The sequence below is a fragment of the Entelurus aequoreus genome, linkage group LG04, assembly GCF_033978785.1.
Source record: "Entelurus aequoreus isolate RoL-2023_Sb linkage group LG04, RoL_Eaeq_v1.1, whole genome shotgun sequence".
Lineage (NCBI taxonomy): Eukaryota > Metazoa > Chordata > Actinopteri > Syngnathiformes > Syngnathidae > Entelurus > Entelurus aequoreus.
In genome coordinates this window covers 27,132,084-27,156,686 of record NC_084734.1, presented here as the reverse complement: position 1 = coordinate 27,156,686, position 24,603 = coordinate 27,132,084, and the positions used below count along the sequence as shown (strand labels likewise).

The following is a 24,603-nucleotide window of genomic DNA, read 5'->3' as shown; positions in this document are numbered from 1 at the left end:
ATATGTAAATGTTAAATCCAAATCTAAATATTAAAACTAAATATAAATGTTAAATAAAAATGTTAAATGTTGAATAAAAATGTTAACTCTTATATTTAAATGTTAAATCTAAATGTTAAATCTAAATCTAAATGTTAAATATACATTTTTAATCTAAAATCTAAATGTTAAATATATTTTAATGTTTAATTCAAATCTAAATGTTACATCTAAATACTAAATCTAAATGTTAAATACAAATATACATGTTAACTTGTATCTAAATGTTAAATCCAAATCTAAATATTAAAAGTAAATATAAATGTTAAATATAATGTTAAATGTCAAATAGAAATGTTAACACTAGATCTAATTGTTAAATCTAACTATAAATGTTAAATATACATTTTTAATCTAAAATCAAAATGTTAAATATATTGTAATGTTTAATTCAAATTTAAATTTTAAATCTAAATCTAAATACTCAATCTAAATGTTAAATACAAATATACATGTTAAATTATGTCTAAATGTTAAATCCAAATCTAAATATTAAAATTAAATATAAATGTTACATATAAATGTTAAATGTTGAATAGAAATGTTAACTCTATATCTAAATGTTAAATCTAAATCTAAATGTTAAATATACATTTTTAATCTAAATCCAAATGTTAAATATACGTTTTTAATCTAAAATCTAAATGTTAAATATATTGTAATGTTTAATTTAAATCTAAATGTTACATCTACATATTAAATATAAATGTTGACTCTAAATATAAATGTAAAATTCAAATGTAAATGTTTTAAAAATATAATTGTTAAATCTGAATCCTAATGTTAAAAATATATTTAGATGTTAAATATAACAATTATTGACGCTATATCTGTGCCAATCTCTTTTTAACTTTACCGGTGTACTGTAGTCTACAGAAAGCGAGTGTGTTGTTTCCAGCACATTAATGTTCATATGTGACACAATCAGGAAGTAACAGTGCAGCGAAATGATGGAAGACACATTCAACTATGTATTCACCGACTAGAACTAAGAAAGACACATTAGGACCGTTACCATCATCAACTCCATTCATTATGGCTGAGGCAAAAGTGAGGTACTCACAGCTGTTTAATGCCCTTGTTTTCAACTTTTGCATGTCTTTTATGCAACACACCATGCACACTCACACGTTTGCAGCTAAACATTTTAACATGCATTGTTATTGGCATTAATCTATCATTAATCATCTGTCATGTTTACCTTTACAGTTTGTGAGACATTTAGATTTAAACTTTAGATTGAACATTTATTTTTAACATTTATTTTTAACATTTAGATTTAACATTTATAGTTAACATTTATATTTTACTTTTATATTTAACATATATATTTAACATTTATATTTATGAATAACATTTACATTTAACATTTAGATTTTACATTTATATTTTACATTTATATTTAACATTTATATTCTATATTTTAATTTAGATTCAAACTTTAGATTGAACATTTATTTTTAACATTTAGATTTAACATTAATAGTTAACATTTATATTTAACTTTTATATTTTAACATTTATATTCTATATTTAAATTTAACATTTATGTTTAAAATTTTTATTTTATATTTGTCATGATCTGTGGTTTAGATCATGTTTTGTGTTGTTATGTTCTGTTAGTTTTGGACTCTTTAGTTCCTGTGTGTGCACCTCCCTGAGTTTGTTTTGGTTGCCATGGTTGCTAAATATGTTCACCTGTCTCTGATTAGTGTTCGGCCGCTCACCTGCTACCCGAGCACTAATCAGAGGCATTATTTAAGCCTGCCTTTGCCAGTCGGCCTGGCGTCATTGTTTGTTTCATGCAATGTCTCTGTTCTTTCTGCTCGTTCCATGCCTTGACAAGTAAGTTTTTGTTTTTTCCTGCTACTGATAGTAAGTTTTTCTCATCCATAGTTTATGCTAAGTTTTAGTTTAGCTTCGAGTGCGATCAGGCACGTTATTCTGTCGGCTTGCTTTCTGTTTTGTACTCCTTTGATTTTGTTAAGAATAAATCATGTTTTTACCTGCACGCCATGTAATGTAATGTAGTAGTCCGTCTGCATTTCTGGGAGAACGACCCCGCAGCAAGCTGCGACCCCCCCCCATCGTGACAATATTTATAGTAACGTTTATGTTTAGTTTTAACATTTAGATTCAACAAATATATATCTAACATCTTGATTTAACATTTATATTTCCTTTAAAGGGGAATTGCACTTTTTTTGGACTTTCGCTAATCATTCGCAATCCTTATGTGATTTTCTTGCGATCCAATTTATGATAATTGGCTCGTACTAGATGGATAGCAATAGTGCTAATGGAAGTAATCCATTTGGCCTCTAAATCACTCTTAAATGCATACGTAACCCGCCAACAATACCACATTTACATCTCATGACCTGACTATTAACCAAGTATCAATATCACTGTTATTAGATGGCGAAAAATACAAGAAAATAAACTTATTTGCAGCACCTGCTTGAATTTTTAACCCTTAATGCGGATGATGATCCAGTCTTCATCTAAACGGCAAGATATGAACATCTCATCAGCCTGCATTCTAGTTAGAGCAGACATTGTACAGTAAGTGATTATTTTATTATGTTTGTTGTCTCTCATGAAGTCTGTCATGATTAGTAGTAGTTGTTGTTGAAGGAAATAGTGAACGTTGTGATACGTCTGTGAAAATAGTGCGCCACCTTATGCGTAAAATACGTATATATGACATGATATTATGAATGTGCCTGTTGCCACATTAATTATATACTTACAGCATGTTTATAAATACTTGATGGAGGTGTGTATTTTAGAGTGCCTTAGGCAGAAGAGAGCGGCTCCATTGACTTCATTGTTAGCTGACTTTGATTTACGTTTATTTACGAGAGTAAGAAAGGTACCAGTATATGTGTGCTTATCTCACATAAGGATGGTGGATAATAGGCAAAATACAAAAAAAAAAAAAAGTGCAGTTGCCCTTTAACATTTCCATTTACATTTATTTTCACCATTTAATTCTTACCCCAAATGAGAAGAAAATGAGCTACATGTGAGAAAAGTGAGTTGCTAGAGAAGTGTGATTGAATTTTTACATTTGGCAACCCATATCTGCCAGCCTCACTGCTCAGCCCCAGCTAGCCTTTTTGGTCTGGCTTTTTTTTTTTACGTTGCCATTTTGTTTTTTTAATTGCACTATTGCAGTTCTTTATTTCCTGAGAAGATTTCAGATTTTTCCTCCGTTTGCTGATGCATTCGCTCGTAGTGAGCAAGCCATGAAACCTTTATTTTGTTCTCAATTATGTCACTGTTTCTGCACCCGGGGTCATGGCAGCAGAGGGCAGATTCAGTGTGACAATCACAAGTTGTGTGTTGAAATCTCTGTGAGAACATCTCTGTGCGGGATTTGCATGTTCTCCCCACGTTATGTACTGTATGTATGTATGAATATTCGTCTCTATGTATGTATATGTATATGCATGTGGATGTCCATGTGCGTATGTCTGTATAATATACAATATATTTGTCTCCCACTAAGTGCAGGAGCCAAAGTGCGGCCCAGCCACCCAGAAAGCCCTACCCAAAACGGCAAGCGCCAAGGCCAGGGAATAATGGGCGACCGGGCCCTTGCAGGCAGGCTGGCCAGCGACAGGACCTCCAGAACTGGGCCTAACGTGCCGCTGGGCAGGTCAGCAGCAGGCCACAGACAGATGGACAAGGCACAGGAGAAATAGGAGACAACCAGCCCTCAAGCCAGCGAGACAGGATCCCTTGCCCTGAGGGGCCCACAGACTGAATGGGAAGACCGCTTTGCCCAAAAAGCAACCAGGCCCCCATGAAACCAACCCACGCCTAAGGAGTGGGGCCCCCTCATGATCCCAGTCTGAGATTATATTATGTATATGTACAGTACAGGCCAAAAGTGTGGACACACCTTCTCATTTCAATGCGTTTTCTTTATTTTTATGACTATTTACATTGTAGATTGTCACTGAAGGCATCAAAACTATGACAACTGTGAAGTGAAAACCATTTCAGGTGACTACCTCTTGAAGCTCATCGAGAGAATGCAAAGAGTGTGCAAAGCAGTAATCAGAGCAAAGGGTGGCTATTTTGAAGAAACTAGAATATAAACATGTTTTCAGCTATTTCATCTTTTTTTGTTAAGTACATAACTCCACATGTGTTCATTCATAGTTTTGATGCCTTCAGTGACAATCTACAATGTAAATAGTCATGAAAATTTAAAGTTAAAGTACCACTGATAGTTACACACACACTAGGTGTGGTGAAATTACCCTCTGCATTTTGACCCATCCCCTTGTTCCACCCCCTGTGAGGGGAGCAGTGAGCAGCAGCAGTGGCCGTGCTCGGGAATCATTTGGTGATTTAACCCCCAATTCCAACCCTTGATGCTGAGTGCCAAGCAGGGAGGTAATGGGTCCCATTTTTATAGTCTTTGGTATGACTCGGCCGGGGTTTGAACTCACAACCTACCGATCTCAGGGCGGACACTCTAACCACAAGGCCACTGAGCAGGTTATAAAATAAAATATAAAATAAAGAGAACGCATTGAATGAGAAGGTGTGTCCAAACTTTTGGCCTGTACTGTATGTATATATATATACTGTTTTAAAACAAAGCATTGTGTTAATAATATTAGTTGCGGTATTAAAATTTCCGCTTTTTCTCCTCGCGCCGTAATTCAACCAATTTGGTTAGTACTAACATTTCATATTGTTACTTGGCGCTACCTTACGCACACTGTAACATTTGAATGTTAGCATTCTAGCTAAATTGCAGGAGTGCAGCTAAAAGTAAAATATTTACTTATTTAATGCTATCTTGTTAGCATGGTAGCATGCTAGTATGTTAGCCATTTTTGGGGGGCATACACTTAGAAGTAGAGATGTCCGATAATGGCTTTTTTGCCCATATCCGATATTCCGATATTGTCCAACTCTTAATTACCGATACCGATATCAACCGATACAGTTGTGGAATGAACACATTATTATGCCTAATTTTGTTGTGATGCCCCGTTGGATGCATTAAACAATGTAACAAGGTTTTCCAAAATAAGAGAACAAATTCAACTCAAGTTATGCCATATTTATTATACAAGTCACAAAGTGCATTATTTTTTTTAACATGCCTCAAAACAGCAGCTTGGAATTTGGGACATGCTCTCCTTGAGAGCATGAGGAGGTGGGCGGGTTGGGGGGGTGGGGTTTGCGGTTGGGGGGATAGTGGGGGGTGTATATTGTAGCGTCCTGGAAGAGTTAGTGCTGCAAGGGGTTCTGGGTATTTGTTCTGTTGTGTTTATGTTGTGTTACGGTGCGGATGTTCTCCCGAAATGTGTTTGTCATTTTTGTTTGGTGTGGGTTCACAGTGTGGCGCATATTTGTAACAGTGTTAAAGTTGTTTATACGGCTACCCTCAGTGTGACCTATATGGCTGTTGACCAAGTATGCCTTGCATTCACTTGTGTGTGTCATAATATGTGATTGGGCCGGCACGCAAAGTGAAGTGAAGTGAAGTGAATTATATTTATATAGCGCTTTTCTCTAGTGACTCAAAGCGCTTTACATAGTGAAACCCAATATGTAAGTTACATTTAAACCAGAGTGGGTGGCACTGGGAGCAGGTGGGTAAAGTGTCTTGCCCAAGGACACAACAGCAGTGACTAGGATGGCGGAAGCGGGGATCGAACCTGCAACCCTCAAGTTGCTGGCACGGCCACTCTACCAACCGAGCTATACCGCCCCTAAGGCAGTGACTTTAAGGTTTATTGATGCTCTGTACTTCTCCCTACGTCATGTATTTTACTTTTTGAAACCGATACCGATAATTTTGAAACCGATACCGATAATTTCTGATATTACATTTTAAAGCATTTATCGGCCGATATCGGTAGTCCGATATTATTGGACATCCCTACTTAGAAGTATGTACACTTAAATGTATTTTGTTACTTGATCCTATCTTGTTAGAGCATGCTGACATCTCACTATTTAACATTAGCATGCTAGCATTTTAGCCACTATATACGTTTCTCCCATTTCCAACTCAACAGTTCATCACTTTTCAACATTAATATTACATTTCAATACAGCTTCAGCTCTTCTAACATTCAAACCATTCCTACATTCATTTCTATTTATTGCAACATTTATCAAACCTTTTACCAGCATTTCAGTTCAGCATTTCAGTATTCACAAGCAATTTCTACTTTAATTATTAAACTAGTTGCCAATGTTCATCCAAAATCGCAAAAGAAGGCCGTCCCCGAGGTGGGCTGCAAAGGAGGAAGTAACAAAAGCAGACAAATCACAGTCTTTGGAGGTGCAAGTCACACTACACAGGAGGGTTTGGATGGGCCAAGTGTACGTTGGTAAACCTAACTCCCTTTACCTTAAGAGCAGTGCTGGTACCGCGTTGATAGTTTGGAATTATAACTCGAAACACGCTCGTTTGTTGAGGCTGGAACCCAATATTTATGCTTATATTGTTATTTCTGTCACACCGCGGTGAGGGATGTCTTGTCTTGGTTTCTTCTGTCTTGTGAATTGCATGTTTTACTTTGAAAAGTAACTCTTCTCGTGTCAGATCACTTGCCCTTCCTTTTGTGTCATCAGTCTGACGTCATCCCTGACCCCTGAATAGTTTCCACCTGTTTCCCATTACCCTCATGAGTTTTATAAGCCCACGCCTCCCCTTGTTCTGTGCCAGATTGTCTCGTGTATTCGTGCCTCTCTAGCATCCATGTCCATGCCTTGCCTTGCCTTGCCTCGTCTTGTGTTTATTCTCCTTGATCCTGAATTCCTTTGTCGTGATTTTGAGTTTTCCTTTTTTCCTTGTTTCCAGAGTGATTTTTTGTTATTTAGTTTATTCAGCCGAAGTGGTGAGTTATCAGTTTTTTCTTTCATTCTTTCCTCAAATTTTTGAGTGACATTTTTTGTTAAACTTTATTAGATTAGATAAGTGTAGAATTTTTCATAGCCATTGTTTCTTCCCCGTTGGAGCGTTTTTGTGTTAATAAATTTTATAGCATATACGGCGCCAATTATAGTTCGTCTTTGTTTTTGTGTTTTCCTCCTTTCGGAGTGATTTTCGGTTGTTCCTATTTTTTGGAACCTTTTTCGCTGACTAGTTTTTTTTGTTAATATAGATATTGTATTATCTTGACTCTGGAGGTGAAAGGAAGCTGTCAAAATAAAAGCCTGTCGAAGTATTCCCTACTCTGCATCTGAGTCCTATCCTTTTGACCAAGCCCTGGAGACGTTTGCTTCAATATACAAACTTTTCTATTTGCAAACCCCGTTCAAAAACAAATCAAGTTTGTAAATTGAGGTTCTGTTACGGCGGGGTCGCATGTTAATGTACAGATCGTTTCCCCAAGATGCAGACGGAACTCCGGAGGCAGCGTGCAGGTAGGACAATGATGTATTCTTTATAAATCAGTCCAGAATACAAAAATACAGGAAAATACAAATAAACAGAAAAGCGTGCCAATTGCACGGGAAGATAACGGAAAAGCTTAGCATAGAAAACAAGAGGAAAGAATCATCGAAAGTAACTGTTGTGTGAAGAAAACAAGACAGCCAGACTGAGTGTGGCGAAAAGCAGGAATAAATAGCCCTCTGATTAGTGCCTGGGCGCAAGTGAGCGTCCAGAACACTAATCAGAGGCAGGTGAAAATAATCAGCACCCATTGCAACCTGTCAAAACGTGGACCTTGGGGTGTTGTGTTTTCCCGGAATGCAAAGGAAAGTTGGTGCGGGCAAGGCGTGAAGGTAATGACATCTTTATTTTAACACTAACAAAAGTAATAAACAAAAAGCGTGCACAAGGGCGGAAGTACAAAACTTGGCTATAAAAAACAAAAACTAGTACAAAGGCAGAACTATGGACAAAAATCAAAAGACACTAACTGTGGCATTAATAAACAAAACTTACTTGCGATGACGTGAACAGGGCAGCATGGACTATGAAACAAGCAGCGTGAACTAAGCATGAAACCGTAAACATGACATGACATGAAGCAGAGTGAGTAAGGATAATGTCACCAGGACGATCAACAGAAAAAGACAGGCTTAAATAACAGAGACTTGATTAGTAAAAAGGTGCGCGAGTGCAAAACGTGAGACAGGTGCGTGACATGAGGACAGGTGAAAACGAATGGGTTGTCATGGAAACAAAACAAACAAGAGTGCACAAAAGGTCCAAAAACCAAACCGAACATAACCAAAACAAAACATGATCACACAGACATGACACAACCAAGAAAACACAAACCCAGGGGTGCTGAAACAGAACTAAGGGAGTCTTTACAAAACATGATCCGAGCAATGGACCATGACAGGTTCCACTGTATAAGCATACTGAAGGGTAAAATGCTATCCAAGAACCAAAAAATGCGTACACGTTGGCAGGTCTGTTAGCTGCTAGCAAGTCATGGAAATAAACTATAGGTTAGATTTGCCTCGGAAAAAACATACAAGACAATCGCAGAACAGCTCGGGAAATGGAAGATAGAATTACGGTAGAAAAATAAACACCTATGACCTTCCAGGGACAAATAAAGCTATGCTGACATTATTCAATCAACGAAAGGAGATACAGTTTCAGAACAACAACATGGGATATCTGAACAATGGCAGGAGATCAAAACAAAATAAATGGAAGAGTTGGAGCAGAGCACACACAAGAATGATGTGACTGGGCTCCTCAGGAAGCTTAGGTCTTTCAATGTGTGCAGCAAGCTGTTGGAGATCTTTTATCTGTCAGTTGTGGCCAGTGCCCTGTACTTTGCTGTGGTTTGTTGGGGGAGCAGCACCAGCAAAAGGGACTTAAACCGGATTGACAAACTGATCTGGAAAGCCGGCTAAACTATCGGCATGCAGTTGGAGGCGTTTGTGTCAGTGAGGGATAGGAGGACACTGGACAAACTGCTCGCCATCACGGACAATCCTGCCCACCCACTCCACCAGACAATTGAGGGACAGCCGAGCTCATACTCCAACAGGCTCCTTCAGCTTCGTTCCCACAGTGTTCAATTAAAGAACTCCTTCATTCCACACTCCATCCAGCTGTATAATTACTCGCCATACAGCAATAGATGGTATCTGTTTATTACCTGACCGCTTCTATGTTAGCTACCTCTCTTTGTTTATAATGTATATTTTCTACTGGATCTACTCTCTATTTTATGCTGCCCTCTTTTTTGCAGCAGCTGTTACATATACTGTAATATTGTACATGGTAATTGGGATTTGTTATATATTGTATATATTATACAAAAATACAAAATAATGTATCAGTATATATTATATGCTGTATATATAATATGTAAATATTACATATATGTTATATTTTATATTGCTACTATGGTACATTTTTAGTCTACTTTATACCTGCATTATCCTTTCCATCCTTTGTAACTGAGCTACTGTGTGGATCAATATAGTTGTTGAAACAGTGTCGTTGAAGCAGAGAAGAAATATCTGCATGAATGAGAATGGGAGAAGAAGTAAATACATACCTGTACACTGGACAGTGTGGTGTATTGGTAAGCTTTTAGTATCAGGTAGTTGGCCTCAATGTCAATAAACCCTAGAATCATGTACTTCCACCAGCGTTGCTTCAAGATTGCCAACAAGTTGCCTTCCCCTGCGGCGACACAACAGAGCTACAAAGTAAATACTCAGTAACTAAGCAACACTGGTTTTGTTCACCAGATAACATTTAATTGGCTTTGCTTTTGTTTCCCACATTTACAGGGTCAGGGTTTGAAAATGAAATATTCCTTTTTGAGATGTTATGAGAAGGAAACAGAGAGGTGGATTTGTATACACCACATGTGATTTGTCAACCATTTGACTGCACTCCTGCACACAGGAGTGTGTGTGCATGTGGGGTGGAGGGGCTGCAAAGGTGAAGTTGAGATAATAGCAGAATCAAAGCTTTTGTTGTTGCTTGATTATCATCATCTAGTTCAGATCTGGGCAAATTAAGGCCCGTTAAAGGCCTACTGAAACCCACTACTACCGACCACGCAGTCTGATAGTTTATATATCAATGATGAAATCTTAACATTGCAACACATGCCAATACGGCCGGGTTAACTTATAAAGTGACGTTTAAAATTTCCCGGGAAATATCCGGCTGAAACGTGGCGGTATGATGACGTATGCGCGTGACGAAGTCAGTATAACGGACGATATGGTACCCCGTAGAATCATATACAAAAAGCTCTGTTTTCATTTCATAATTCCACAGTATTCTGGACATCTTTTGCAATTTGTTTAATGAACAATGAAGGCTGCAAAGAAGACAGTTGTAGGTGGGATCGGTGCATTAGCAGCGGACTACAGCAACACAACCAGGAGGACTTTGTTGGAGCGCTAGCCGCGCTAGCCGCCGACCTCACCTTGACTTCCTACGTCTCCGGGCCGCCAAACGCATCGGGTGAAGCCCTTCGTCCTTCTGCCGGTCGCTGGAACGCAGGTGAGCACGGGTGTTGATGAGCAAATGAGGGCTGGCTGGCGTAGGTGGAGAGCTAATGTTTTTAGCATAGCTCTGTGCGGTCCGGTTGCTAAGTTAGCTTCAATGGCGTCGTTAGCACAGCATTGTTAACCTTCGCGAGCCTGGAAAGCATTAACCGTGTATTTACATGTCCACGGTTTAATAGTATTGTTGATTTTCTATCTATCCTTCCAGTCAGGGGTTTATTTTTTTTGTTTCTATATGCAGTTAAAGCACGATGCCATCACGTTAGCTTGTAGCTAAAGCACAGGGGACGGCGTGGCGCAGTTGGGAGAGTGGCCGTGCCAGCAACCTGAGGGTTCCTGGTTCAATCCCCACCTTCTACCAACCTCGTCACGTCCGTTGTGTCCTTGAGCAAGACACTTCACCCTTGCTCCTGATGGGTCGTGGTTAGGGCCTTGCATGGCAGCTCCAGCCATCAGTGTGTGAATGTGTGTGTGAATGTGGAAATAGTGTCAAAGCGCTTTGAGTACCTTGAAGGTAGAAAAGCGCTATATAAGTATAACCCATTTACCATTTACCATTTAGCCGATGTATTGTCGTGGAGATAAAAGGCACTGAATGTCCATTTCCCATTCTCGACTCTCATTTTCAAGAGGATATAGTATCCAAGGTGGTTTAAAATACAAATCCGTGATCCAAAATAGAAAAAGGAGAGTGTGGAATCCAATGAGCCAGCTTGTACCTAAGTTACGGTCAGAGCGAAAAAAGATACGTCCATCACTGTCTCTCAAGTCCTTCACTGTAACGTTCCTCATCTACGAATCTTTCATCCTCGCTCAAATTAATGGGGTAATCATCACTTTCTCGGTCGGAATCTCTCTCGCTCCATTGTAAACAATGGGGAATTGTGAGGAATACTAGCTCCTGTGACGTCACGCTACTTCCGGTACAGGCAAGGCTTTTTTTTTATCAGCGAGCAAAAGTTGCGAACTTTATCGTTGATTTTCTCTACTAAATCCTTTCAGTAAAAATATGGCAATATCGCGAAATGATTAAGTATGACACATAGAATGGATCTGCTATCCCCGTTTAAATAAAAAAAAAATCATTTCAGTAGGCCTTTAAGTTTTTCAATTTGGCCCGCCGGACATTCCCAAATACTTTTTTTTAGATCTTTAAGATGGAAAGTGTAGCTGCCATTACGATGTGCAGTGATGTTTTCAAATGACTGTAAGTCTTGAACTACGGTATACAAAGTATTTCAATGGTTGGAATCTGCGCTTTTGCATGATATACTAGTTACTATGGTCATCTAATTAGTTACTATGGTCATCTAATTAGTTACTATGGTCATCTAAGTCACAGCAGCTCAGACGAGGCACCAAGCAGTGTGGGTGGGGAGCGTTTCCACAGAGTGTTTCCAGAGCGGCCAGCCTGAAATGTGGGTGTCAGGGACAGACGCGGAAGGAGATTTTTACAACAAAGTTCTAAAGCTTAGTGATATATCAGATATATCAGATTGTAGGTGGAGGGTTTTTATTACCCTTCACATTCATATTTCACTGTGTTTGTTGCATTTTTGTTGCGTTTCACTTGATTGTAAAATATGTCGATCGAGAGGGGGTGTGATGTTCATATGTTTTCAATATTCAGTGTTTTATCGTTCATAGTTATTATTGTGAATCCCACATTCTTTATTTTCATATACATTCTGGATGTCTCATTCAGTAAAAAATTTTTTAATTCCATTCCGTTTAAGGCGGTCTGTCATAACATTTTTAGCATTCAATCAGACATTATTGTGAGGTTTTGTATTAGTGTTCCTAAAAATAGATATATAAATATATAAATAGAGAAGCATTTGTTTCTCTAAATCTGGCCCCTCGAGTCAAAATAATTGCCCAGGCCTGATCTAGTTCAAAGTTATAAATATTACACATACTTTTCAATACATTTATTTTTTGTATGTTTGATGTTTTTCTGTATTTTTGTATATGTATATTTTTGGATATGTTTGGTTTTGTAAGACATATCATTAAACATTTACATTTAATATAATTTATATTTTGTACATTACTTTTAATTTATAAGTAATTTTACATCATTTATGTCTTGGTTAAAAGAAAAGTGTGTGTGTGTGTGTGTGTGAGTGTGTGTGTGTGTGTGTGTGTGTGTGTGTGTGTGTGTGTGTGTGTGTGTGTGTGTGTGTGTGTGTGTGTGTGTATGTGTGTGTGTGTGTGTATATATAAGGACGGGGAACAAGTTAGTAATGAAATCAAGGTCCCAATACGGAAAACAATTGCATCTAATAGAGAATGTCTCATTTGCACCCCTGGTGGTGAAATCTTTTAAAATGAGGGTGGTCCCACAAAGGAGGGATTTTTCAAATTGACTGTGTGTCGGTTTTAAAAGTGCTCCCCCTTTGGTCAACATATGAAATAACAAGTGTGTGTAAAAATGTGAAGTGCTCCCCCTCTGGCCAACATATGTAATAACAAGTGTGTGTAAGAAATGCGCCCCCTTTGGCCAAAATTAATTAAACAAATAAAATAAATATGTATATAGAGACATATTGTAATAAGTTGAAGTAAATAATGAAGATTAAAAACCAATTACAAACAAAAAATGAAAAAAATAAAAAATAACTACAAGCTTACCTTTTTTATATTTGCATAGTATGTATATATTATTAATGTTGTAAATACAAATCTTTATATATCTAGAAAAGGTGGTCCTAAAGAGGTAGGCATTTTTCAGAGGTCTCAAGAAGGTAGCAAATACAAGAACGTGTGTGTGTATGTGCGTGTGTGTGTGTGTGTGTGTGTGTGTGTGTGTGTGTGTGTGTGTGTGTGTGAGTGTGTGTGTGTGTGTGTGTGTGTGTGTGTGTGTGTGTGTGTGTGTGTGTGTGTGTGTGTGTGTGTGTGTGTGTGTGTGTTCAAGACAGGCTGTGCCAATGTTGGATGGGTCACACGTACACACAATTCACACAGTATATGAAAAAAGTATTGAAACATAACTCGTACATAATTTTTTTGGACAATCGTGTGCAATTGTGTGTGTACCTTGCCTGACTGCCAGTGTGGTGGTGTAGACCAGAAATAGTAGGATGTAGTTGAGAAAGCTCTGGAACACCGGCGTGTTGGCGTGGAAATCATCAACCAGGTACTTGTTGGTCAGGCCAATGGCACAGATCAACAAGGACAGTACCTGACCTAAGGCCAACGTCACAAGCAGGTCTCTGCAGGGAACAGAAGACATTCACACAGCGTCAGAAACACCCTTGCTTTATCTGAGCTTCATTTGGACTTCATTTTCTGTAAGATTAAATATTTCCTACTTTGAAATTAAAATGTAAGTTTGTTTATATCAAACCGGTTTGAAGTAGTTTGCGGGTCATCAAACCCAAGAAGCAAAATCCTAACAGACACGCACTCGTGTATGTCACATGACGACCAGGGAGTCAGAGGCAGAGGGACACTTTAAGCTGGAACTCATTAAAAAAATTTAAAAAAAACATACTTGAAAAAAGTGGAGGGATTCTGTCCCACTGATTCGATTTTTCCTTTAGTGATGATAAGGACGTCCTGGAAACCCACAATAATGTGTGCCCTTGGCCATTTATGTGTTTAGAGAAAACAACGCCACAAACCTTAGTTTTTAGTTGTTTACTCTGTAAACCAAAATCATAACCACTCTCTTCATCTGAGATGTTCAACACAAATTTAGGAACAGACATTAAAGGCCTACTGAAATGACATTTTTTTATTTAAACGGGGATAACAGATCCATTCTGTGTCATACTTGATCATTTCGCGATATTGCCATATTTTTGCTGAAAGGATTTAGTAGAGAACATCGACGATAAAGTTCGCAACTTTTGGTCGCTGATAAAAAAAAGCCTTGCCTATACCGGAAGTAGCGTGACGTCACAGGAGGAAAGATTCCTCACAATTCCCCGTTGTTTACAATGGAGCGAGAGAGATTCGGACCGAGAAAGCGACGATTACCCCATTAATTTGAGCGAGGATGAAAGATTTGTGGATGAGGAACGTTAGAGTGAAGAACTAGAGAGGCAGTGCAGGGTGTATCTTTTTTCGCTCTGACCGTAACTTAGGTACAAGGTCTCATTGGATTCCACACACTCCTTTTTCTATAGTGGATCACGGATTTGTATTTTAAACCACCTCGGATACTATATCCTCTTGAAAATGAGAGTCGAGAACGCGAAATGGACATTCACAGTGACTTTTATCTCCACGACAATACATCAGCGAAGCTCTTTAGCTACTGAGCTAACGTGATAGCATCGTGCTTAACTGCAGATAGAAACAAAATAAATAAATCCCTGACTGAAAGGATAGACAGAAGATCAACAATACTATTAAACCATGGACATGTAACTACACGGTTAATAATTCTCAGCCTGGCAAAGCTTAACAATGCTGTTGCTAACGACGCTGAAGCTAACTTAGCAACTTAGCAACCGGACCTCACAGAGCTACGATAAAAACATTAGCGCTCCACCTACGCCAGCCAGCCCTCATCTGCTCATCAACACCCGTGCTCACCTGCGTTCCAGCGATCGTTGGCGCGACGAAGGACTTCACCCGATCACAGATGCGGTTGGCGGCTAGCATCGGCTAGGCGTCTGCTATCCAAGTAAGTACTCCTTGTTGTGTTGCTACAGCCAGCCGTTAATACACCGATCCCACCTACAACTTTCTTCTTTGTAATCTCCATTAAACAAATTGCAAAAGATTCACCAACACAGATGTCCAGAATACTGTGGAATTGTTCGATGAAAACAGAGCAGTTTGTATGGTGACACATTGAGTACGAATACTTCCGTTGCCGTCGTGACGTCACGCGCATACGTCATCATACATAGACGTTTCCAACCGGAAGTTTAGCGGGAAATTTAAAATTGCACTTTATAAGTTAACCCGGCCATATTGGCATGTGTTGCAATGTTAAGATTTCATCATTGATATATAAACTATCAGACTGCGTGGTCGGTAGTAGTGGGTTTCAGTAGGCCTTTAAGGTGAGTTGAGTTCATGAAACGTTTTACTGCACATAACCAGTATCAACTGTTCCCAAACAACACACAAGTCATTGTTTTTTTGTCAAGATACAGATAGATGATGTTTTTTTCAGTTTTTTTAATGCTGGCAAAGAAAATGAATAAGATTATAGGGATGGGCCAAAGAAAAGGCCAACTACAAAACCAAAACCAGTGAAGTTGGCACATTGTGTAAATGGTAAATAAAAACAGAATACAATGATTTGCAAATCCTTTTCAACCTTTATTCAATTGAATAGACTGCAAAGACAAGATACATTACGTTCGAACTGGAAAACGTTGTTATATTTTGCAAATAATAGCTCATTTGGAATTTGATGCCTGCAACATGTTTCAAAAAAGCTTGCACAAGGGGTAAAAAAGACTGAGAAAGTTGAGGAATGCTCATCAAACACTTATTTGGAAAATTCCACAGGTGAACAGGCTAATTTGGAACAGGTGGGTGCCATGATTGGGTATAAAAGCAGCTTCCATGAAATGCTCAGTCATTCACAAACAAGGACGGGGCGAGGGTCACCACTTTGTCAACAAATTCGTAAGCAAATTGTTTAAGAACAACATTTCTCAATGAGCTATTGCAAGGAATTTAGGGATTTCACCATCCACGGTCTGTAATATCATCAAAAGGTTCAGAAAATCTGGAGAAATCACTGAACATAAGCGGCAAGGCTGAAAACCAACATTGATTGCCCGTGACCTTCGATCCCTCAGGCGATACTGCATGTAAAGGATATCACCACATGGGCTCAGGAACCCTTCAGAAAACCACTGTCAGTAACTACAGTTCATCACTACATCTGTAAAGTGCAAGTTAAAACTCTACTATGCAAAGCATTTATCAACAACACCCAGAAACGGCGCCGGCTTTGCAAGGCCCGAGCTCATCTAAGATGGACTGATGCAAAGTGTAAAAGTGTTGTACTTTTGCCGTGTAGCTTGTAGTGTAGGTTGCTACAGTTCTCTGGGGATAGCTTCCCTTGTAGCTTAGCTACATTTAATCGAGAGTAAATTTTCCAAGGCGCTTGCCTATCACTGCTAATATGTATTTATACGAATAAATCTGAATTAAAACAAAGCCACAAGTCATTCAATATTCTAATTGCAATAATTTCAATGACACCCTTGGCCCCTTCTTAAAAAATGAATTGATTCACACCTATGTTTCCTCTAAGGTGCACCTGCGTAATTGCACACTACTCTGTGCCCCAGGCTTCGTGCACAGGAAATTATATGCAGCGCACAAAATCCAAATCCAAATCCAACCTAAAAACTAAATATATACATTACAATTTATTCTCTACCATTTTCAACAAGTGGTCACAACAGATAAAACAATGACAAATGAGCAAAACTGATTACTGTCGGCCGTAACTACACCAAAACAACATCTGCAACAAAACTACTATCTAGCAAAACTGTTTATTTTCTGTCATAATGACACCAAAACAAACAAATTATACATCATATTGAAAGCAACCACTCTCTTTCGTTTGCGTTAAAAGACGCACACACTCGGCTCTACGCTCGGTTCGGCGAATGCAGGCGTGTCAAACTCATTTTAGCTCAAGTGGAGGAAAATCTATTCCCAAGTGGGCCGGAATGTACAGTAATTTATTTATTTATATATGCACTTTATTGCTTTTTTATCCTGCACTGCCATGAGCTAATGCAACAAAATGTCATTCTTATCTGTACTGTAAAGTTCAGATTTGAATGACAATAAAAAGGAAGTCTAAGTCTAAGTCTAATGGTAAAATCATGGCATGATAACTTAAAAATAAAGACAACTCCAGGTTGTTTTCTTCGTTTTACTTTGGCCAAAAATAGAACAAGCACATTCTGAAAACGTACAAATCACAAATAATCTTCTGGACAAAACACTTCAAGTTTGTTGAAAATTCTGAGGAAATTGGTGTAGTTTCAAAAACACAATGCACTTTGACTTCATCTCAGTGAATCTACAAAGCCAGGTTTAAACTTTAAGTCACAGTCTTTCTGGGTTTAGATTGAAAACACAACATGTAAACTCTTCGAGGTATCAAATACGTCCTTTGTCATGTCCACGGATCAATCCAGAGCTAACTCAACAAACCGTAAGAAATGGAGGTAAAAACTATTCTAAAGGGTTAAGTTTACTTTTCTCGTGTTTGACAGAGACATTTTGGGGCAACGAGGGTGCCACATGACCATGTACTCGAAGCAGAATTCATAAAACGGCAGGTTTTAAGTTTCATGTGGGTCGAGGAGGAGGAGCCACAGTCACCCTTTACTGTGTACCTCTTGCTTGGCCCCGGTATAAACGGTTTGCTTGCCTAACAGAATTGCTATTGTGACATCCAGTGGATACATATAGAACAGCAGTTTCTTTGGTACTTGGCAAACTCATCACGCGGGCCGGATAAAACCTGTTTGTGGGCCTGATCCGGCCCTCAGGCCATAGGTTTGACACCCCTGAGCTAGTGATTCCCAACACCACACATCAACTCTGTGATGTCGTTACAATGTGATGTGAATAACAGCATGTTATGTGTGCTGTTTTGCAGATTAGCTTATAGCGCAGAGTTAAAAGAGTGAAATGCTGCACTCTTATTTTGGCAAAATGAACAAGCACTTTAAATCCATCCATCCATTTTCTACCCCTTGTCCCTTTTGGGGTCGCGGGGGGTCGCTGGAGCCTATCTCAGCTACAATCAGGCGGAAGGCGGGGTACACCCTGGACCACTTTACATCCACAATCTCCAATTACAATTTAGCTTTAGTGTCATGTATTAAGAATGTGAATTTATGGATATAAATCATGAAATGCTGATCCTAGATTACATAAATGCTAATAAAAAACACCGTATTGATGTATTTTACAGACAAAAAAGTGTAACATTTAATCCTATGCTTGTGCTACAGCACACATCTCATTGTGCAAACTGTGATTGTTTTACATGCAAAACTTTCGTAAATCATGCCTAAAAATGTGTTGATCGCCACAGCAGTTGAACCTTAGTGGTACAGGAAAGCTGCACACAAACATCTGTCCTGGTTGTTCAGTGCAATAAATGGCTGATAATAAACTGACCAATACTGCAAGAACAGAATGTACACAAAAAAGGGAGCTGTTGTCTTCTTCAAATAGATTATTTTTGCACAATAACCAGGTTCAATAATGTCTGAGACAAGACGATTTGGGTGTGAAATGTAGAGATAAGGGATCATTGCGGCATCACTACACAGGTACTTGTTGCAGACAATTGACAATTGACTTACTGTCCATTCTTTTAGGTACCTGTAAAGTAGATAATGATCTATTGACCCTCTACCTTAGTGCATCTGAGAGAGAAGACCGCTGCACTGATGCACTTACTCAAGCATATGAAAGCACTGCATTGCACCAAGCTTTTAGAGAAGAGAATGAAGTGAAGAAACAAAATCATAGAGCAGATGAAGTGTAGAATGAATGAGACGGAGCACCATGTGATTGTGACCGGACTACACAATACACCCAGGTCTTATACCATGGTGTTGAGAACAGAAGAGGAGAACCAGATACAATGGATGCCGCTTTAACAGAGCAACAAGTGGCCAACTTCCTGCAATCGAAGGAAGTGGAAGTCAACACCAATGGTACATGAATTCCTCTAAAAGGAAGTAATAACACCACACTAGTCATCATCATTAAAGGCCTACTGAAACCCACTACTACCGACCACGCAGTCTGATAGTTTATATATCAATGACGAAATCTTAACATTGCAACACATGCCAATAAGGCCGGGTTAACTTATAAAGTGCAATTTGAAATTTCCCGCTAAACTTCCGGTTGAAAATGTCTATGTATGATGACGTATGCGCGTGACGTTAATCGTTGGAACGGAAGTATGCGGACACATTGAATCCAATACAAAAAACTCTGTTTTCATCTCAAAATTCCACAGTATTCTGGACATCTGTGTTGGTGAATCTTTTGCAATTTGTTTAATGAACAATGAAGACTGCAAAGAAGAAAGTTGTAGGTGGGATCGGTGTATTTGCGGCGGACTACAGCAACACAACCAGGAGGACTTTGAGATGGATAGCAGACGTGCTAGCCTCCGATCTCACCTTGACTTCCCCCGTCTCCGGGCCGCTGACCGCATCTGTGATCGGGTGAAGTCCTTCGTCGCACCGTCGATCGCTGGAATGCAGGTGAGCACGGGTGTTGATGAGCAGATGAGGGCTGGCTGGCGTAGGTGGATAGCTAATGTTTTTAGCATAGCTCTGTGAGGTCCGGTTGCTAAGTTAGCTTCAATGGCGTCGTTAGCAACAGCATTGTTAAGCTTCGCCAAGCTGGAAAGCATTTACCGTGTATTTACAGGTCCATGGTTTAATAGTATTGTTGATTTTCTGTCTATCCTTCCAGTCAGGGGTTTATTTCTTTTGTTTCTATATGCAGTTAAGTACGATGCTATCACGTTAGCTCCGTAGCTAAAGTGCTTCGCCGATGTATTGTAGTGGAGATAAAAGTCACTGTGAATGCCATTTCGCGTTCTCGACGCTCATTTTCAAGAGAATATAGTATCCGAGGTGGTTTAAAATACAAATCCGTGATCCACAATAGAAAAAGGAGAGAGTGTGGAATCCAATGAGCCAGCTTGTACCTAAGTTACGGTCAGAGCGAAAAAAGATATGTCCTGCACTGCACTCTAGTCCTTCACTCTCACGTACCTCATCCACAAATCTTTCATCCTCGCTCAAACTAATGGGGTAATCGTCGCTTTTTTGGTCCGAATCATTCTCGCTGCATTGAAAACAATGGGGAAATGTGAGGAGCCTTTCAACCTGTGACGTCCCGCTACTTCCGGTACAGGCAAGGCTTTTTTTTATCAGCGACCAAAAGTTGCAACTTTATCGTCGATGTTCTCTACTAAATACTTTCAGCAAAAATATGGCAATATCGCAAAATATGTATGACACATAGAATGGATCTGATATCCCTGTTTAAATTTTAAAAAAATCATTTCAGTAGGCCTTTAAGTTCATCAATAATATATCTCGCAAAACACAACACCAACATAGCCACAAAAAAAACGGTGACTCAAGGAAGCAGGGGGAAATTAACCGTGAAATCTACATCAAATTAAACGAAGGACTAGCTCATTTGGAATTTGGTGCCTGCAACATGTTTCAAAAAAGCTGGCACAGGTGGCAAAAAAGACTGAGAAGGTTGAGGAATGCTCATCAAACACTTATTTGGAACATTGTGAACAGGCTAATTGGGAACAGGTGGGTGCCATGATTGGGTATAAAAGCAGCTGCTCAGAAATGCTCAGTCATTCACAAACAAGGATGGGGTGAGGGTCACCACTTTGTGAACAAATGCGTGAGCAAATTGTCCAACAGTTTAGAACAACATTTCTCAACGAGCTATTGCAAGGAATTTAGGGATTTCACCATCTACGGTCCGTAACGTCATCAAAAGGTTCAGAGAATCTGGAGAAATCACTGCACGTAAGCAGCATGCTTCGACCCCTCAGGCGGTACTGCGTCAAAAAACGACATCAGTGTGTAAAGGGTATCACCGCATGGGCTCAGGAACACTTCAGAAAACCACTGTCAGTAAATACAGTTTGTCGCTACATCTGTAAGTGCAAGTTAAAACTGTACTATGCAAAGCCAAAGCCATTGACTGATGCAAAGTGGAAAAGTGTTCTGTGGTCTGACGAGTCCACATTTCAAATTGTTTTTGGAACCTGTGGACGTCGTGTCCTCCGGAACAAAGAGGAAAAGAACCATCCGGATTGTTATAGGCACAAAGTTCAAAAGCCATCTGTGATGGTATGGGGGTGTATCAGTGCCCAAGGCATGGGCATGACTGTGAAGGCACCATTAATGCTGAAAGGTACATACAGGTTTTGGAGCAACATTTGATGCCATCCAAGCAACATTACCATGGACGCCCCTGCTTATTTCAGCAAGAGAATGTCAAGCCACGTGTTACATCAACGTGGCTTCATAGTAAAATAGTGCGGGTACTAGATTGGCCTGCCTGTAGTCCAGACCTGTCTCCCTGAAAATGTGTGGCGCAATATGAAGCGTTAAATACCACAACGGAAACCCCCGGACTGTTGAACAACTTAAGCTGTAAATCAAGCAAAAATGGGAAATAATTCCACCTGAAAAGCTTAAAAAATTTGGTCTCCTCAGTTCCCAAACGTTTACTGAGTGTTGTTAAAAGGAAAGGCCATGTAACACAGTGGTAAAAATGCCCCTGTGCCAACTTTTTGCAATATGTTGCTGCCATTAAATTCTAAGTTAATGATTATTTGCACAAAAAAAAAAGTTTCTCAGTTCGAACATTAAATATCTTGTCTTTGCAGTCTATTCAATTGAATGTAAATTGAAAAGGATTTGCAAATCATTGTGTTATGTTTTTATATACGAATTACACAACGTGCCAACTTCTCTGGTTTTGGGTTTTGTACGACATATCTAAATGTCATCATCATCATTATCATTTGGTATCACTCCAGTTGAGTAAGATTTGTTTCCCTAATTGTGCACTTGTAGGTGACTCACAAGGCCAGCACTCTACTTGTAAGTTCTTTGGCAGACTGGGCAATCAGTAACTCCTTATGAAAGAAAGGAGCTGGTTCTGCTTTCACGTTCCTTTCTTTCCCTTCTTCCCCTGATGGAGTATACTTTCTTTGTGATGGCCACTGAGCAGGTCTAATTAAGACAATGCTTCACTTCCGTGTCGGTATCTGCGTTCAATGAGAGGTGGCTTTCAAGATATTGGAAGTGCTGTACATTTAGTCATGAGCTGTCAAGTCAGGACAGACTTTGTGTATTGTTTTTCCTAAATTTGGTGTTCTTTCTTTTATTGCCACTCCTTGCTGAGGGCGCTAATTATACACACCTGCCTCTGATTCGTGATCAGGAGACTTACCTGACTCTGATCCCTAATCAGAGGAGTTTATATGCCAGCCTCGCTTGTCAGTCGGGGCTGGATCAGTTTTTTATTGTCATTGTTTTGTACTCCTGTTCTGCATAGCTTTCCTTATGTTCCTCTGCACTTCCTAGCTGCAGTAGTGTTTTTCTCATTAAATATATGTTTACCTGCGCACTGTCTCCTGTGTCTGTGATATATTTCCCAGAATCACATTGTTATTTTGAATATCTAAATAGGGTTCAAGTTCAGATGGTTAGAACATTACTTTGGTCTTTTTGATGTTCATCTCAATGCCAAGAGCTTCATAAGCTTCAGTGAAAACACTAAAGATGATCTGAAGGTCTTCAGCTAAAAGAGTGCATACTAAGTTGTCATCGGCATTGGGAATTCTATAACAGAGGTTTCCACCTCATTCTATAAACAATACTGATGCCATCAGGTAGCTTGTTTTTGACTAGATGGAAAATAACAGAGATGAAGCTCAAGAACAAAGTAGGTGCAATTACACATCCTTGTTGGACTCCAGTGGTAATGTCAAATGTATCATTTTCAGAAAGGTGGCCTTCATGCCATCATGTAGTAGCCAAATGATGCAAATTAATTTAGCAGCGCATTCGCATTAGGACAGTATGGTCCGCAGTGCCTCACAATTCGCCATGTCAAAAGCCTTAGACAGATCTATAAAAAAAACTATGGGAGATTTTGTTCTCGACATTTCTCTTGCAGCTGCCTTGCACTGAAGATCGAGTCCATTGTGTCTGTTGTCTAGATCGTCAAAATCCCCATTGTGATTCAGGCAGCATAGATTTGGAGACAGGAAGTGTGAGACTTGAAAAAAATCCTGGCAAAAAAACATTTACCGTGAAATCTACATCAAGTTAAACGAAGGACCAGAAGAGGCCAAAGTAGTCGCTGTCAAATACGTGTAAATGTACAAGATATCTAAATGTGCAACATATCTAAATGTACAAGATATCTAAATGTGCAACATATCTAAATATATAACGTGTCTAAATGTACAACATATCTAAATGTGCAACATTTCTAAATGTTAAGCACATCTAAATGTACAACATATCTACTGTATATACTGCATGTACAACTTATCGAAGTGTGTAACATATCTAAATGTACACCATACCTAAATGTATCACATTTATAAATGTGTAACATATCTAAATGTACACCATACCTAAATGTATGACATTTCTGGATGTACAACATCTAAATGTGTAACATATCTAAATGTACAACATATGTACATCTCTAAATGTGTATCATATCTAAATGCGCAACTTATCTAAATGTACAACATATCCAAATGTACAACATATCTAAATGTACAACCTGTCTAAATGTGTAACAGATCTAAATGTGTAACATATCTAAACCATGTTGTGATGATCAGCTGTCCGGATCATGTTTTATTTATGTTTAAGATTACCTTTGTTCTGTTTCAGCACCCCAGGGTTTGTGTTCCCGGTTGCCATGAGTGCTGATTATGTTCACCTGCCTCTGGTTAGTGGTCAGGACGCTCACCTGCTCCCGGTCACTAATCAGAGAGCTAAATATGCCTGCCTCTCGCCACACACAGGCTGCCTGTTTTGTTTGTTTCATGCAACATTTACATTTGTTATCCATGCTTCGTGTTCTTGTTTCAATGCTAAGCTTTTCAATAGCTTAGCAATAGCTTCCCGTGCTATTGGCACGCTTTCCTGTATTTTTGTATTCTCGCCTGATTGATGGAAATAAATCAGCTTTCTCACTTGCACGCTGCTTAAGGAGGTCCGTCTGCATCTTGGGGAAACGATCCGTACATTACCATGCGACCCAAGCGTAACACATGTAACATATCTAAATGTACAACATATATTAATGTACAAAATATATTTAGATGTACAACATATCTTTAGATGTACAACATATTTAAATATACATTCGAATTGAGCTTCCACCATCGTTGTCACTGCTGTTGTGTCCTTGGGTAGAACACTTCATTCGCCCTGCTTCCAGTGCGTCCCAGACTGGTGTTTGAATGTAAATGAATGTTTGGTGGGAATCACAAAAGCTGTTGGCACAAATTGGAAACCAGGT

General features: G+C 39.0%; 1 protein-coding gene across 1 annotated transcript in view; it reads right to left on the bottom strand.

Annotated features, from left to right (window-relative positions):
- The window catches only part of LOC133648412 (solute carrier family 35 member F1-like), a 56,166-nt gene that overhangs the window by 21,698 nt on the left and 9,865 nt on the right, over positions 1–24,603 (bottom strand). The window contains exons 2-3 of the mRNA XM_062044474.1: positions 13,570–13,745; positions 9,561–9,688 (exon numbers count right to left, since the gene is read on the bottom strand). Coding sequence (XP_061900458.1) covers positions 9,561–9,688; positions 13,570–13,745 — 304 coding nt within the window. The remainder of the gene's footprint in view (positions 1–9,560; positions 9,689–13,569; positions 13,746–24,603) is intronic.